We start from the raw sequence: 12,638 nt of genomic DNA, 5'->3' as shown, positions 1-12,638 counted from the left end.
GCGCTACCCGGAGCGCTGTCACAGATATATATATTTTTTTGAACGTTAATTTATCAAAATCCACTGGAGCACATATATTGAGACCTAGCAAAGGCACATCAGGGTAACAGTCCCTACAATTTTGCCAAGTTTCGTGCAAATCCATTCAGCCATTCGGGCTAAAAGTGAGGCCAACCGCTCTATGGAAATTAACATGGGAAAAACGCGTTTTGGGACCCCCTTTTTTCTCGGCCCCCCTTGACGAACCCCCCCCAAATTTTCAGTGGCTGCTCAGAAACAAAATGTTCAATTTTCCTGAAAATGTTAGCCAATTCCGTCCACAAACGCCAAAGTTATTAGACATAGAATTTTCAGGATTTTTTCTCTATGGGATTTCTGAAAATTCTATGTCTAATAACTTTGGCGTTTGTGGACGGAATTGGCTGAAATTTTCAGGAAAATGGCACATTTTGCTTCCGAGCAGCCCCTGGAAATTTGGGGGGGTTTCGTTAAGGGGGTGCCAAGAAAAAAGGGGGGTCCCAAAACGCGTTTTTCCCATTCATTTTTCCATAGGGCGGTTGGACTCACTTTTAGCTCGAACGGCTGAATGGATTTACATGAAACTTGGCAAAATTGTAGATATGGTTTGCCCGACGTGCCTTTGCTATGTCTCAATATATGTGCTCCAGTGGATTTTGAGAAATTAACGTTTTAAAAAATATATATATCTGTGACAGCGCTCCGGTTAGCGCCCCGGTTCGCGTACCGGACGCGTCACGGAACTTCGCGAAGCGAAGCTGATTGGCTCTCCGGTGTCTGTCAACATTCTAAACAGTCCGGAGCGGCCGCCATCTTGTCTCTCGGTAGGATCGAGAGACAAGATGTGGTGAAAAACGAAGGGGGAAATGAAGGAAAGGGGGCAAGGTAGACCCCTCTTGACCCCCTAGGATTGATGAGGGGGATATTAAAGTGCCCCACGGGGCAAAAAAAAAAAAAAACATTGCGGTAGAGGCGCTTCCCGGTACACGAACCGGGCAGCTAACCGGCAGCGTAACGGGAGTCCGCCATCTTGTGTTTTTGGAGCGTCCGGTTCACGTACCGGGTAGCGTCCCGGTAAGAGTAACAAGGGGAAAACCAAGAGAAACAGTAAAAAAAAAATGAAGGGAATAGATTTCCAGCAAACTTGGCAAAATTGTAGGGACTGTTTGTTTGATGTGCCTTTGCAAGGCCTCAAGATATGTGCACGTGTGGATTTTGTCTTATTAAGGTTAAAAAATATATATATATCTGTAAGCGCGCTTACGTTACGGGTATTTTCAAGAAAATGGCACATTTTGTTTCTGAGCAGCCCCTGAAAATTTGGGGGGGTTTCGTTAAGGGGGGGCCGAGAAAAAAGGGGGGGTCCCAAAACGCGTTTTTCCCATTCATTTTTCCTTAGGGCGGTTGGACTCACTTTTAGCTCGAACGGCTGAATGGATTTACATGAAACTTGGCAAAATTGTAGATATGGTTTGCCCGACGTGCCTTTGCTATGTCTCAATATATGTGCTCCAGTGCATTTTGAGAAATTAACGTTTAAAAAAATATATATATCTGTGACAGCGCTCCGGTTAGCGCCCCGGTTCGCGTACCGGACGCGTCACGGAACTTCGCGAAGCGAAGCTGATTGGCTCTCCGGTGTCTGTCAACATTCTAAACAGTCCGGAGCGGCCGCCATCTTGTCTCTCGGTAGGATCGAGAGACAAGATGTGGTGAAAAACGAAGGGGGAAATGAAGGAAAGGGGCAAGGTAGACCCCTCTTGACCCCCTAGGATTGATGAGGGGGATATTAAAGTCCCCCGCGGGGCAAAAAATAAAAAAAAAATTTCGCGGTAGAGGCGCTTCCCGGTACGCGAACCGGGCAGCTAACCGGCAGCGTAACGGGAGTCCGCCATCTTGTGTTTTTGGAGCGTCCGGTTTGCGTACCGGGTAGCGTCCTGGTAAGCGTAACAAGGGGAAAACCAAGAGAAACAGTAAAAAAAATTAAGGGAATAGATTTCCAGCAAACTTGGCAAAATTGTAGGGACTGTTTGTTTGATGTGCCTTTGCAAGGCCTCAAGATATGTGCACGTGTGGATTTTGTCTAATTAAGGTTAAAAAAAATATATATATCTGTAAGCGCGCTTACGTTACGGGTTTTGTTTGCGCTGCAGAGCCGATACGTCACGGTTATGCGACGCGTCATGAGGCGTCTCACGTGGCTACGTGATACGTCACGTAATAAAGAATATATTTTACAGCTATAGATATTAGCTTTTAAAAAACCAATGAAATTCACTGAAAAAACCATAGGTTATAGACCATATATAGTTAGGAATTTGCATTTACAAAACCTTAAAAATTCACTGAAAAAACCATAGGTTAGAGACCATATATAGTTAGCTGGACATTTTATTGACATAAAACCAATGAAATTCCATATATAGTTAGTTGCACTAACTATATATCGCGCACCCGCAATCCACTGCTGATCATGTCACATATTACATCATTCATGACATGGTCAGTGACATCACTGATGACATCTCAAATTACATCACTGATGACATCACTGATGACATCTCAAATGACATCACTGATGACATCATCCAGTGACTGTATGTTTCTGTAAAGTTAAAATATGTCTTACATATTGAAGAATGAGTGGATTTATAAGTGTCTGGATGAAGGATTTAGTAGGTGCATGACTGACTGTATGAGTGAGTGATTAAATGTGTCTCACTGAGTGCATGGGTTAGTGACTAAACTGTCTTAATTTGTGCATCATTATATCTGTTGTTCTGTAAACTGCTGCATGTGTTGATCAGTAGCTATATGAGTAACTATATGGGTTATTGATTGGTTGCCCAAGTATTTGTATGGGAGACTGAGTGTGTGTGTGTGGGTGGCTGGGAGGTGTATGACTCTGTGCATAGATGTGTGAGCAGTTGATTCACTAGATGTATGGGTTCAAAACTGCATGTGGAAACAGCTGTATGGGCGGTTGACTGTGTGCATGAGTGTATTGGTGAGTGAATGGATATCTCAGTGCTACATGTCAAAGTAAGTACATATGTAAAACACAGTACATTTGAGAGTTGACATATATAAATAACTGTGCATAAGAGCCAGTGAATGTGTGAGTGGCTGTATGGATCATTGTGAACTTGTATCCGGGATTGTATAAGAGAGTAAATATGTGTTAGTATATGTTTGAATAAGTAAGGTGTGTATAACTGTATAGTTGAGAAAATGGAGGTGTGATTGATTCTTTGCATGACTGACTAGGTGTGTGTGTAACTCTATGGATGAGTGACAGTCTGTGAGGGTCTGTTTACACTGAGTGTATCTAAGGTTATATTAGAGTCTGAAGAGGTTCATCGTATTATCACATGAATGATGTCATCAGTGATGTGATCAGTCATGTCAAATGAGATATCATCAGTGATGTCATCAGTGATGTCATTTGAGATGTCATCAGTGATGTCATCAGTGATGTCATTTGAGATGTCATCAGTGATGTCATCAGTGATGTCACTGACCATGTCATGAATGATGTAATATGTGACATGATCAGCAGTGGATTGCGGGTGCGCGATATATAGTTAGTGCAACTAACTATATATGGAATTTCATTGGTTTTATGTCAATAAAATGTCCAGCTAACTATATATGGTCTCTAACCTATGGTTTTTCAGTGAATATATATATATATCTTCCTGATCTCTTGCATGTATCTTATATCAGTTGCTGCTTGTTTATTAATCAGTATTATTCATAAATGTATTGAGTATTAATCAGTATTATTTATGCATTTAGATTATAGTTTGTCACATATATTTGAATCTTATGCATTTGTCATCTGAGACAGTCTTTGTTTAGAGAGTATTATGTAATAAACCCAAAGCTTTAGTCTAAAAAAAATTGTCTTTGCACTCTGTTAAATAAAACCCCTTTTCAAAAGGTGCTGTTTGTTTTGTGTTGAAGTCTTGCTGTGCAAGGGGTTGTAAGACATTCATTACATGCTCAAAAGTGTATAATATTTAAGGGTGTAGTGGTAAAAGTACCCTGCCTTGGGTGAGTGCTGGGTCTTACCTCATCCTAAGGGGTATGTTGCAGTTAGGATCTGTCCTTTTTGTGAAAACCAGATTCACTACAGACCCCCAGAGCAGTAGGGCAAAGAAGCAGGGCTGGTGCCACTTCATAGCTTTAGCAGGGGCCGGCAATCTTGGTCAGCTCCAGGCTCCGCCTAAATCCCCATTCCTAATAGGCAATTTCCTTATGGGTCTGTAATGAAGATTTCAGCGCCTCTCTGTCTCGGAATTTCCAGGTACGATATTATTGCATCAGAAGTCCAGTCCCAGGTACCTTATATTTAGGGCTTAATTCCTGCAGCTTAGGACACAGGTAAGTATTTACATCATTTGACCGTCCTTCACCTCTCCCACGAGCAACCACTAACACACCACCAACCATATTCAACTAGTTCAGAAGTACCTACCCCTCCTCCCGTCGCACATGGCCTATAAGAAATCTAGATCGCGTAAATACGAGACCCATGTGATAAGAGTATTGCATAAATAGGAATGAAGACGATAAATAAATACATTTTTCTTTTTTTCTCAGTCAGCTTATGTATAGTGTTGCAGAATTCGAGGTCGCTTTAGCACAAATGTTAACCACACAACTGTTTTGGTTTATTATCCTTTCCAGTTATACAGAATAAAAATACATCAGTACTTTTATATAAAAGAGTATATACATCTGTTGTTTACATTTATATAGACTGATTCTTCAAAGAGTACTATTTTTTGTTCCTTGCATGTTTTTAGTTCCTAACAAATCCGGCAAAACAGCAAATCAGAAGAGAAAACAAAAAGATAAAAAGAAGAGTAAAGAGGATCTCAAAGAAAAGAAATCCCGACCGAACTATTTTATATCCCTCCCAATTACAAACCCTAAGGTAAGTCAACATGAGTCTGAAACGTTCAATGCAAGAGAAGCGTGGCACTTTGCTCATTCCCTACTGGGTACTTAATTATCTGATCATTCTAATCACTCAACAGTTTTCAGGTTAAATGCATTTATTACACAATGTCGGTTAAATATTTTGGCTATTAATACAAGCATTGTTCAGCAAGGAACCTTCCTTCTTTATGTTCAAGGCCAAACTGAGAACCAAAAGCGCTCTGGCAAAAATGTTCAAACCAGCCCCACCTAAAATTTTGAAACTAGCACGGATCCTCTCCTGCCATTCTTCCATTGTCATCATCATCATCATCATCAAAAAGACTTTATTTCGGTTAACATAACCTCAAAAAGTACAATCACACAACATAGCATTACATTTGAAAATTACAACAATAAAAATAAGAGAAAATGCCCGTCAAGTTAATTTATCATAGGAAGGTGCAACAAGTGAGGGTTTGTTTGTGGCAGTCTATGGTGCTCCATACTCTGGGAGTGCAAATATGCTAAATAAATAAATACATTACCTAAAAACATTTACTTTACAGACATACTAAAAAGGGATGACCTATACTCTATCGTTCTTCAGATGTGGTACCTAGGAATCAAGGTTTCCTACACTGGGGTCTGGGGCCAGCGACAATCATAAGTTATTCTACTATGAACGAGGCCTAAATTAAACTAACAGACTAAAATATTATAATTGTTATCCTACTCCTGATGGAATGATTCACATACAACATGGAAGACGGCCCATTGACTCCTCACTTACGCTTTCAGATGTTTTCGGCGCGTGCACCACATAGAATGTAGGAACCCTGCAACTGAGTACACTATCGAGATACTGGTATCGTACTTCAGTATCCTGAGAGCCTCAGAACAACATCTAGTGCCTATGTTCCTACAAATCTGGACCAACCATCGTTTCCTTGCCTTTTGATAGGCAGGACAGATGAATAAAACATGCGGAATAGTCTCCTCAGTACAATCACACACAGGGCAATTTGCGCTTTGCACATTCCCCCAATTATAAGTAAAACATCGAAGAGGAAAAGTCCTGTATCTGAACTGGAGGTATAGCTTCTTGGCCGCTTCCGGTTTGATTTCATCTCAAATCGGTTCAAAGCTTAGCCTATCTTTGATTTCAAGGAAAGCTGTAGTTAATCTACCAGTTCGGGGGCAACTATGAAGTTGAGATAATTTATACTCGTCGTAGTATGCCTTCAATAATTTCCTGGGGAGGCTGGGACAGACGGTATCTGGATGGTCCCACAAATCATCCAATCCAAGACGAACCAGCCACTGTTTGATATAAGCAAACCACGGGAGTCTAGCAGCCCCTGGCAGGTTAATTTCTCTCTATATGATGAAAGTTCGTGGGTGACCCAGAGTCTACGCCAGTAAAGTAAAGGTTTCAGAGCTATTATGTCCGCAATTGCCGAAAGGCCCAGATCTAAACGTAAAGGAATAAGGGGGGTGCTCCTTGGGAGATTTACTAGCTGTCTCAGGAAACTGTTCTCTACCTGGGTGAGATTCTCATGATTTACATGCCCCCAGAGTTCTGCGCCATATAGTGCCCCACCCCGTGCTTGTACTTTATAGATTTCGATGGGCGGGCTCAATAATTTCTGGCTAGATTTGCAAAAGACCTTCATGATGCCTCCTGAAGATTGCGTTAATTTAAGAGCTGATTTTTTTATTTGGACCCCCACTCCATTGTTTCTGATATTGTTACCCCAAGGTAGTCGAATGAAATAACTCTTTCTAGGGGTTTCCCTGTTAGTATAGGGTTAGATCTTGTACTTTTAGGGCAGGTAAACGCCATAAATTTGGTTTTCGGCAGATTGATTTCCAAGCCCCTTTGCCTACAGAAAAATTCAAATTTATCGAGAACCCTCTGAATCCCCATAGGGGATTTTGACACCAACAGGGTGTCATCCACAAACATCATTGCAGATATTGGGTGGGAGGCTAGTTTAGGGGCATCGAGATCTTTTACTGTTGCTAAATACTCTATTAAACCATTGCTATAAAGACTAAACAAGGTGGGGGCTAGCACGCAGCCTTGGCGTACTCCACGCTTGATTGGAATTGATGCAGTAAGGTTCCCATCCTTGCCATACCTAATTTGCGCAAAGTTTTCCTCATGTAGTAACTTAATAGGATGGATAATATGTGAAGTGGCCTCCATTTCATAGAGGACTGACCAGAGTTTGTCCCTAGGGACCAAATCGAAGGCTGACCGGAGGTCAACGAATATTAAATAGAGGCTGCCACCCTCCAAGGACACGGTCTTCCAATGTAGCATCTGGAGCCTAAGAATTTGGTCAATAGTGGACATTTTTCCCCTAAACCCAGCCTGAAGGGAGGTAAGTATATTCTGTTCCTCCATCCAGGATTGGAGTCTGATAAGCACTACACGCGCGAAAACCTTTTGTGAGATGTCAATCAAGCTGATTGGTCTGTAATTATTTGGCAAAAGTGTGGAGCCTTCTTTATAAATCGCAATTATTTCGGCTCCAGATCAACTCCGGGGAATCTTCATACCCTGAATTATCGCATTAAAAAGAACCCAAAAATAAGGCGCCCATACAGAGGGTTAATTGCGAAAGAGGTCCCCTGGAATTTTGTCTAAGCCCGGAGCTTTCCCGGGTGCGATTTTTGATAGAGCTCCCTTGAGTTCTTTTAGGCTTATGGTTGCATTGCATCGGACATCAGTGTCTACTTTGGCATCCCTTGGGACAACGCAAGGATCAACCCCTATTGGGCAGCCATCGTCTGTGCCATCGACCACTATATCTTCTGTAGAATAGAGGGAGTATTCCCTCCAAACTTCCTCTCCCAGATTAGGGTCTACCGGCATCCTAGGACCAGAGCTATCCAGATTAACAACCCTCCAAAATGACCTCCTGTCCCTTGCTCCCAAAACACATTTCAGATCCTCCCATCTTTCAGTTTCCCAATTTTTCTTTGCTTCTACAATTGCCTTTTTATATATCGTCCTTGCTAGTTTAATTGAGGGACGGTCATTGGCCTTGATGGATGATACCAGAGCTTTTTTCATTTTACGGCAATGATCATTATACCACTGATGGGGGGGCTTCTTTCTTGTTCTATTTGTTTTTTTGGGATAGAAGAAATCTAATGTGACCTCTTCTAGTTTGGCGTGGTTCTTCTTCACCCTCTCCAGATCTACGCCGTCCCCTGTTTGGTTTAATGAGAGGGAAGCTATTTGGAGCACTGGGACCAAAACTTCGTAGAGGGAGCTCATTTTGGCTTGGGATTGACTAAGGTCCGTCCATCTTGCTTGTCGCCTGCAATTAGATAAGGTCAACCTATGATCTATGGGGTTTTCCATTACGTTATCGCTCCTTCGATTAAAGCCCTTTAATTCCAACGCCAGCGCATGGTGATCACTATCATGTCGTTGGATGACCCTAAAATCTAAGACCCTCTCCCAGGATTTAGAATCAATTAAAATGTAATCAAGTAGTGATCCCCGTTCATTTCGAAAAAAAAGTATAACTGTTGGAGGTTTCAGAAGTGGTTCTTCCATTACAGGCTCTGAGGGAATGTTTTAATGTAAGGCTGTTCATTTGGCTCACCAAGGATGACCATTTTTTTACTGGTGGACAACTAGTCTCAGGAATTATCCAGTAATTTTCCTCCTCAAATAATCCCTCCTTATATAAACCCGCAAGTGGCTCAAACTGACAATTGAAATCCCTACCCAAGATCAGCATATGTTTATCAGTGATGGTGCCTCGAAAGTTAGATAATGCCTCCAGCGTTTGTGACTCGTTGGCTAAAACTGTGGGTCTTGAGTTTAAATTAATGAGGGCTACAGACATCCTTAGGGGTAAATGTAATAAAACACATACGGCCACATGCATCATTGTAGGATTTTGCATTTCCTAAATTGCGAAAATTAAGGAATCGCAATTTAGGAATTGCAAAATCCTATGCATCAAGAAATCCTAAAAGTTTTTAGGATTTCTTAATTTTCGGTATTTGCGATTCCTTAATTGCGAATCGCAATTAAGGAATGGCATTACATTGATTCCTATGGGCCTAGAGGCCCATAGGAATCAATGCCTTTTTGCACTTTTTTATTTTGCGAATCCCATTTTTTTGATGCATTGCAAGGGTGCTGAGGGGGGTCCAAAGGACCCCCCCTGCACCCTTGAAATGTATTTTTTAGTGCAAGTTTCACACACACATGTCCAAAGGACATTTGTGTGTGTAACCTGTCACTTTCAAAAATGCATTTTTGAGCTTTTTTCAAAAATTTCGCAAATTAACACGAGGGTCAACCTCGTGGTAATTTGCACTTCCTATTTCCTAATTCGCATTTTTTTTTAATTCGTGCATTGCATTTAAGGAATCGCACAAATGCGATTCCTTAAATGCAATCACATTTTTAAGAAATGCAAAAAATAGCGAGTTTTCATAAATGATTTCATGCATCCCAAAAAGTGATTTTGGAATCGCAAACGGCCGATTTTTCCGAATCGCACCATTTGCGACTCCAAAACCACTTGATGCATGTGGGTGATTGTATGTCCTTTGACCCTGTGTTTATCTGCTCGGCCCGGCATCCTAAATGAACACCCACCCACATAGTAAGGCCACCAGATGGTCTCCCCCTACCTTCAGGGGTTGCAGGGATTCTAAAGGTGGCAAAGCCCAACCTAGAGATCACCACTCTAGCCCAAGTGTCTTGGAACATGCAGATATCAAATTCATTGGTGAAGGAACCCCAAGTGGGATCCTCCACCTTGTTGTTCAACTCTGCCACATTCCAAGATATAGTTCTTATTATTGTGGGATTAGTAGATTTCAGTGGTAGGGACTCTAGAACGGGTGAAAGTGTTTTTTGCTTTTGTTATCCCGCAGTCAGCCTTGGGACTAGGTCCCTGTGATAGTTTAGGTGTAATGTTAGCTTGCCTTGCTGGATCGCCCTCATTATGGGAGCAAGCAGGGGAGCCGCTCATGCTGCATCTGCTTTGATACCCTCTGGGTATAAGACATGGCCCTACTGTTCCCTCCACATCATCAATTTCTAGTTGTGCTGGGTCAATTCGTGTTATGGTGGTAGGTGACTTTTCCCTCAGTCAGTCTACTCCCTCTAGTCAGCTATATCTGTTTACAATGGGTATGGAATAGGTGGACTTTCCCTGCCAATAATGATCTGGGTATGGTGATGCAAAAGACTTGTAATCATTTCTCCTTCGCTGTTCCCCTTGACAAAGATCATAAAAGTGGGTATTGGGGGGGGGGGGGGGGGGTAAAAATACCGTAGTGGAATGGCCTGGATACCACTTGAAGATTTTCCTTTTTTTTTTTTTTTTTTCATCATCATTAGACATAAGACATTTCATTATTCAATTGTTTCCGCCAATTTATAGATCACAATCTTGTATAAATAGAAAAAAGAATATATATGAGAAAATTATACAATATATCTCTACATGATAAAACAACATACTAAGCATATTGTCCATTTGCATTTAAGCTACAGAAAAGAAGAGAGAGAGAAGAGAATGAGAGGGAGACAAGAGGGAAGAAGAGCAGGGGAAAATTATAGACTTCTAGCCATTTTCTAGCCTTTGTTTCCAATCAGTTATAGGGGCCCATATCCTTTTCCCCAGTTGTTTTATCTTCCTGCCTTTTTTATCGTACATTGCTTTTTCTAATACGTATATCGCTAGCAACCGTGATAACCATTGTTGGAATGTTGGCGGATTTAGATCTTTCCACATTATTGCGACACATAACCGACTTAGAGTCATTGCTAAGTATACAAATTCATGATGAGGTATTTCTACGTCGTCCCTGGTCACCCCTAAAACCATAACTTCATTCGTTATACTAATATTGATCCCTAATTCTCTATCAAGGAATTTCTCTATTGAGCTTTTAAATGAGTCCAGGGCTGGACAGGCCGCAAACATGTGTATAGTGTCTGCCTGCGTTGCTTGGCATCTAGGGCAGACAACCCCGGTTGTTCTGCCCCATTGAGCAATTCTGTGTGGTGTATAATAGAGCTCAAATAGGGTCTTGTATTGCTGAGCTTGTAAATTGGTTACTCTTAACACTGAATTTAACAGCTGGAACAATTTTTCGACCTCATTACCAGATAAATTTAACTTAGTATTCCATTTTTGTACGGCCCTTCCACAATCATCCTCCTTAAACTGACTCAATTCCCCATAAATCTGGGATATCGAACAGCCCTTCTTATCTCTTAGAAATTCCATAATTTCCTCTCTCTTATAATTGATATCCCCTCCCTGTTTTTTTGCCAATGCAGATCTTATTTGTAGATACTTAAAAAAGTCTCTACGATCTAAGTTATGTAGCTGCTGTAGATGCTCAAATGTCATAAGGCCTGTCGTATCTGTGAGGTCCCCAATGATTTTTCCTCCCAATGTATCCCATCTCTTCATTACTTGTCGTGAAATATCACCGGTAGAAGTTGATTCTTATATAGAGGCGTATAATGATTCATTCTCCCCATTTTTATTTTCTTCCTGAGGGCGGACCAGATTTATATTGCTGGTCCGAGAGTCTTGAACTTGACTTTTTTGTAATAACTGGCTTCATTAAATGTAAGAAGCCACTTGTTAGAGCCCTTAATTAATAACTCATATGTGTCAGGGACACTTTCCCCCCCTCTCCACTGGTCATCCATACTCCCGCCCACTAGCCCTCTGATACACTGCAGGACAGTCGCCCAATAATAGGCCTTGAAGTCAGGAACCGCAAGGCCTCCTCATTCCCTTGGTAGTGATGATTTTCCTAAGTCTCTAAATAAGATACTTTGGTCATCTTAGGATTTCTAAAATTAATTATTATGCAATCCCCGACTATGTCCTTCTGACATCTGCCAAGCCAACCCACCCTGCGTGTTGTTAAAATTTCCTCCACGTTCTCGTATCTAAAATGGCTATTATTTACCAACCAGTGGACACATTTATTCTTTAGGTCCTGATGGGACTCAAATTGCTCCTTCCTGAATTCGGTAACACCTGCAAGAATAAGGACATATGGGGTAGATGCAGGGGGGAGGTTGATAACTCTTGGGGGGTATGGGCGATTGGTATCATCTATTGTTTTAGGAGCACAACCCCCGCCTGTCTAGAGTTTACTACTGAGTGCTCTACAGGCAAGATCAGCCGGGGTAAACTTATAGATTGATTTGAGGTGACCTCAAGGGGCTTATCCATGCAGTACCTGTTAGCCTCCTTTGCATGTGATACCCCCCTTGTATTTAAGGGTACTGTTTGGACACTAGATTTAAAGTTAACACTATCTGGTGCAAGGCTTAAAGTGGTTCGGGATTGTAACCCATTCTCAACATTGACGGAGCCCTGAGTTGTACCTCTCTGTATCCAATCATTAAATAGCGTAGTTAACCCCTCGACCTTCTCTTGAAGGAACTTGAGTTCATCCTTTACAATATCCCTCATTTGGCACTGTAGGTCCACTATCAGTTTAGTGACCCAGACTGGCTGTTCACTTGCAGTTTCCACGTTTGCCCCTTGCTGATTCCCCACCCCTGTTTTCCCCTTGTCTACCAAATGACCCTGGACCTTCTTCCTCCTTACAACTGGATTCGCCTTTGTTTTTGATTTACTATTTCCACCAGGTTGATCTTGGGGGGTGACCCT

The 12,638-nt window shown here is 41.7% G+C and overlaps 1 protein-coding gene across 1 annotated transcript in view; it reads left to right on the top strand.

Moving 5' to 3' along the window:
• The window catches only part of LOC144762633 (uncharacterized), a 676,873-nt gene that overhangs the window by 419,995 nt on the left and 244,240 nt on the right, over positions 1–12,638 (top strand). Inside the window, exon 3 of the mRNA XM_078647868.1 lies at positions 4,830–4,960. Coding sequence (XP_078503994.1) covers positions 4,830–4,960 — 131 coding nt within the window. The remainder of the gene's footprint in view (positions 1–4,829; positions 4,961–12,638) is intronic.

This window comes from Lissotriton helveticus, chromosome 6 (genome assembly GCF_964261635.1).
Source record: "Lissotriton helveticus chromosome 6, aLisHel1.1, whole genome shotgun sequence".
In the NCBI taxonomy this organism is placed as follows: Eukaryota; Metazoa; Chordata; class Amphibia; order Caudata; family Salamandridae; genus Lissotriton; species Lissotriton helveticus.
The sequence above is the reverse complement of the archived record's forward strand: the minus strand, read 5'-3'. Positions and strand labels throughout refer to the sequence as shown.